This window comes from Haliaeetus leucocephalus, unplaced genomic scaffold (genome assembly GCF_000737465.1).
Source record: "Haliaeetus leucocephalus isolate CR32 unplaced genomic scaffold, Haliaeetus_leucocephalus-4.0 Scaffold399, whole genome shotgun sequence".
Classification (NCBI taxonomy): domain Eukaryota; kingdom Metazoa; phylum Chordata; class Aves; order Accipitriformes; family Accipitridae; genus Haliaeetus; species Haliaeetus leucocephalus.
Genome location: NW_010972835.1, coordinates 4,382 through 8,788, shown reverse-complemented (window position 1 = coordinate 8,788; position 4,407 = coordinate 4,382). Strand labels below are relative to the sequence as shown.

General features: G+C 63.3%; 1 protein-coding gene across 1 annotated transcript in view; it reads right to left on the bottom strand.

The window, feature by feature from the left end:
* The window catches only part of LOC104835803 (protein ADP-ribosylarginine hydrolase-like), a 3,863-nt gene extending 2,330 nt beyond the window's left edge, over positions 1–1,533 (bottom strand). The window contains exons 1-3 of the mRNA XM_010573975.1: positions 1,341–1,533; positions 258–356; positions 78–183 (exon numbers count right to left, since the gene is read on the bottom strand). Of these exons, the coding sequence (XP_010572277.1) occupies positions 78–183; positions 258–356; positions 1,341–1,533 (398 nt within the window). The remainder of the gene's footprint in view (positions 1–77; positions 184–257; positions 357–1,340) is intronic.
* Between the last annotated feature and the right edge of the window lie 2,874 nt (positions 1,534–4,407).

The window sequence follows — 4,407 nt, the reverse complement described above, 5'->3', positions numbered from 1 at the left end:
CCGTCCCCCCCATCCCCACGTGTGCCCCCGTGTCCCCATCCCCGCGCTGCTGTCCTTTCCCGTGTCCCTGTCCCCACCTGAGGCCGATGGCCAGGCTACGCATGGCGGCCCCGCAGCCAGTGCCGGTGGGGTTGAAGGGGATGCGATAGCCCTCAGGCTCCCCAGGCCGCAGCTGCGAGGTGCCTGGGGGGGGGGGTCAGTGGTGTGAGACCCCCTGACACCCCCTGACTCCCCCCAGACCCTCAGACCCCACTCACCCAGGATGCTGGTGGGCCCCGGCTTGCGGCCCTCCATGTCGCCCATGGCGGCCACGTAGCGGCGAGCCAGCTCCTGCAGGAGGGGTTCCCCCTCCAGGCCTGGGGGGGGGGTTAGTGAGGACCCCCCTGGGCCACCCAAACTGGAGGGGAGGGAGAGGCCCCATGCACCCCCCAAATCGAAGGGGAAGAGGAAGACCCCCAGTGCCCCACCCCCAAACGGTGGGGAAAGGGAACACCGCTCCGTGGAAAACCCAAAACTGAAGGGGAAGGAGGATGCCCCCCATGGACCCCCAGAAGTGGAGGGAAAAGGGGACACCCCCAGAACTAGAGGGAAAGGGTGACATCCCCCGTGCACCCCCACAACAGGAGGGGAAGTGGGACAACATCCATGAACACCCCAAAACTCAGGAGAAATGGGGAATCCTCCTGAGCGCCCCCAATTGGGTGGGAAAGGGGCAACCCCTTCTGGGCCCCCCAAATTGGGAGGGGGAAGTGGGCCCCCTCAGCACTCAATACGGGAGGAAAGGGGACATAAATTCCCACAAACTGTGGGGAAAAATGGGAGCCCCCCCCGCGGGGAAATGGGGACACCCCAATTTTTGGGGGGGAGAAATAGGGAACCTCACTGGAGCCCCTAAAAGGGGGGCAGAATTAGGATGCCCCCAAACCCCCTCCAGGGCTGGCCAGGGCCCCCCAAAAGCCCCTCCCAGGGACCCTCCAGTCTGGGTCCGGGGTATAACAGGAACCTGCAACCCCCCCCAGAAACCCCCCTAAGCAGCTCAGAGGTATAACGGGGACGCCCAAACCTCCCCAGGGTCCCCCCCCATACAGCCCAGAAGTATAACAGGGACCCCCAACACTACCCCCGGACCCCCACCATGCAGCCCAAGGTTTATAACAGGGACCTCCAACCCCCCCCCAGGGAACCGGCATGCAGCCCAGGGGTATAACAGGGACAGCCCCCCCCCCCCACCCCCAGAACACTCACTCCACTGTGGGCCTGGGGTACAATGGGGACGCCCTCTCCCGGGGACCCTCCCCTGTGTCTGTGGGGTGCAGTGGAGACTCCCCCCCCCCCCCCACCTGTGGCCAGGCCCTCGGCGGTCGCGAGGTGGAGGACAGTGTCATCGCTGACGGGCCACTCAGGGGGCTCGAGGGTGATGGCCTCCAGCCCCCCCAGCTCAGCCAGCTCGGCGTGGATCTGGGATCCCGAGGTGCAGTACTCCCAGCGGCCCCCCCGGTACCCAAGCGCATCCCCCACCCCACTGAGCACCATGGCTGCTTCGTAGGCTTCCACCGAGGGCACCCTGGGAGAAACAGTGGGGTTTCAGGGGGGTGCCAGCGGTGGGGGGTATGCCGCGAACCCCCGCGGACACTCACGTCTCCTCCATTGCGGCAGCAGCTGGGGATGCCCATCAGGTTTGGGGCACGGGGCCAGCGCTGGCCAGGGGCCCTTAAGGAGGATGAGGACACCCTGGGGACTGGGGACTGGGGGGGGGCGGGATGGGGTGCTGTCCCCATGGGGACGGGGATGAGGGACGCCAGGACCTCTCTCCTTAGGGGGTGGCAGGGAGGGGAAAGGCTCCAGGGGGGCCCAAAAGACACTGAGAAGGGACTGGGGGGCTCGGGGGGGCACCCAGAGGGGCATGGAGGGGGGCTGTACCCAAAGAGGGCTGGGGATAACCCAAAGGGCACGGAGGAGCCTGGGGGAGGGGGGGCACCCTGAGGGGGGACTGGGGGACATCCAAGAGGGAGACAGGGGACACCCAAAGGGACCTGAGGGGTGCCCCAAAGGGGCACGGAGGCACGTGGGAGGCATCCAAAGGGGCACACGGGCACATGGGGAGCACCCAGAAGGGCTGGCGGGGTACCCAAAGGGGATGTCCAGAGGGGACAGAGGCCTCTGAAGGATTTGGGGCACAGAGGGATGGGTTTTAGCAAGCCGCAGGGGAAGGCAGTGACAGGGAGAAAAGGAGTATCTCCAAGGAAAAATGCCTCTGCCAAATATTTTGCCATATTTATCTCACTGGGACAGGGCAAAAAACATAGCCCCAAGCCATATTTGGGGGTGAAATGCCCCAAAACTGCTATCACCTGGGTCCTGCCCGGATGGGGCAGCGATATGGAGCCCTGCTCTGACACCTGGCGTCAGCTCTGACTTAAAACTGCTGGGGTTTGCTGTTGAAAAATAGTAAAATTAATGTTCGGTGGTGGGCAGCGAGCAGTTAAAAGATCGTCCTTAAATTTCAGAGCTTTAATTACAAGTCAAACAGCAAAGCCTCAGTGCAGGCCCCATGCCAGTCCCAGAAGAGTGCAACTCCTGGCTCCCCAGCACCAGGTTTTCATCCTTATTTTTGGCCCAAATTCTGCCAAACAAGACACAGATCTTGGATCTGTTGGTAAAAATCCTGTTGGGGATGAGGGGGGGGCAACAGGTGGTTGGTAGTAAAATAGGTGAAAAATCAGGTTTAAAATTCATTGTCAATTTGGAAAAAAATATTTTAAAAAATTGGTGTACAGACAGTAACAACTTTTTGGATGTATTTTTTTTGGACGTACAGAAATCGAGGTTTCATCCTGCCATGTTCCAAAGACTGTGTTCAGGCCCTAAACAGGAAGCTATGGACTGTGTGGTCCAGGGTCAGGAAGGGGGCAGGGGACCCCCAGACCCCTCGGGTCAGGTCTAGGACAGGGGCAGGACAACTGCAAACCCTGCAGGTCATGGACCAGACAGGGACAGGGCACCCCAAACCCCACAGGTTGGTGGGCCAGGACCGGTGCAGGGAAAGCCCAAACCCCGTGGGTCACAGCCATGACAGGGGTAGAGAGCCCCAAACCCCATGAGTCAGTGCCAGGACAGGGGCAAGAAACCCCAAACCACACAGGTCAGGGCCAGGACTGGGGCAGGACACCCCCAAACCACACGGGTGGGTGATGGCCATGACGGGGCACGGCACCAAGAAACCCCATTGAGGAGGGTCGGAACAAGGGCCAAGAACCCCCAAACCCCACGGGTAACGGCCCAGAGAGTGGATCAGGTCCAGAACAGGAGCAGGGCACCCCCGAGCCAAGTTGCTTTTGGGAAGGGAGTGGGCCAGGAAACCCCGAACCTCAAGGTTCAGGGCCAGGACAGGGGCAAGGATCCCCCAAACACCGCAGATCAGGGCCAGGACAGGGGTAGGGTGCCCCCAAACTGCACTCGTAGTGGCCAAGACAGGGGTGAAGAACCCCACACCTCGCCCGTCAGGGCCACAACAGGGACGAGGCAGCTTGAAATCCCCGCGGGCCACGGCCAGGGCGGGGCAGGGAACCCCAAACCTCACGGATCGCAGCCCATACAGGGGCCAGGCACCCCCAAAAGACTGGATCGGGGCCAGGACAGAGGCAAAGCACCCCCAAACCTGCGGATCAGGGTGTGGTGGGCTGACACACCTGGGAAGGCGTTTTTAAGATTTGGCTTTATTCCTCAGGACCCTGCTCTGATTCGGTTGGCGCTAGATTACATTCATTTCCCCAGGTCGAGTCCGTTTTGCCCGCGACGGTAACTGCTGAGCGGTCTCCCTGTCCTCCTCTCGACCCACGAGCACCTTCGTTCTATTTTCTCTCCCCCTTCCAGCTGAGGGGGGGCAGTGACATGGCGGCTCTGGGGGGCCCCTGGCGTCCTGCCAGGGTCAGCCCACCGCAGCCCCCCCGCCCCTCCATCCCTTTCCCGCTCTGTCCTGCTCCGGCCCCTCTCCGGCCAGCCCACCGCCCTGTCCCCCCTCTCTCTGCCGCTCTGTCCCTCCTTCGTCTTCTCCTCCTCCTCCTCCTCTTCTTCTTCTTCCTCCTCCTCCCCCGGGGAGGCGGCCATGGGGCCTGCGGGGGGCGGGGCCGGGCCGGGGATGGTGTCCCTGCAGGGTCAGGCAGCAGGAAGGAGCGCCCCGGGGCATGCTGGGAGCTGTAGCCCTGGGGCACGGGGCTGCCGGGGGCCCTGGTGGTTCCCGGGGCATGCTGGGAGCTGTAGTCCTGGGGCACGGGGCTGCCGGGCGGCCATGTTGGCCTCTGCAGTCTCTGCTCCAGCTGCGGCCCGGCTGAGGTGAGGGCTGGGGCTGCCCGTGAGGCGAGCGAGGCCCTTGGGCGGGCGTGGGGGTGTGGGAGCCGGGCCCGGCTG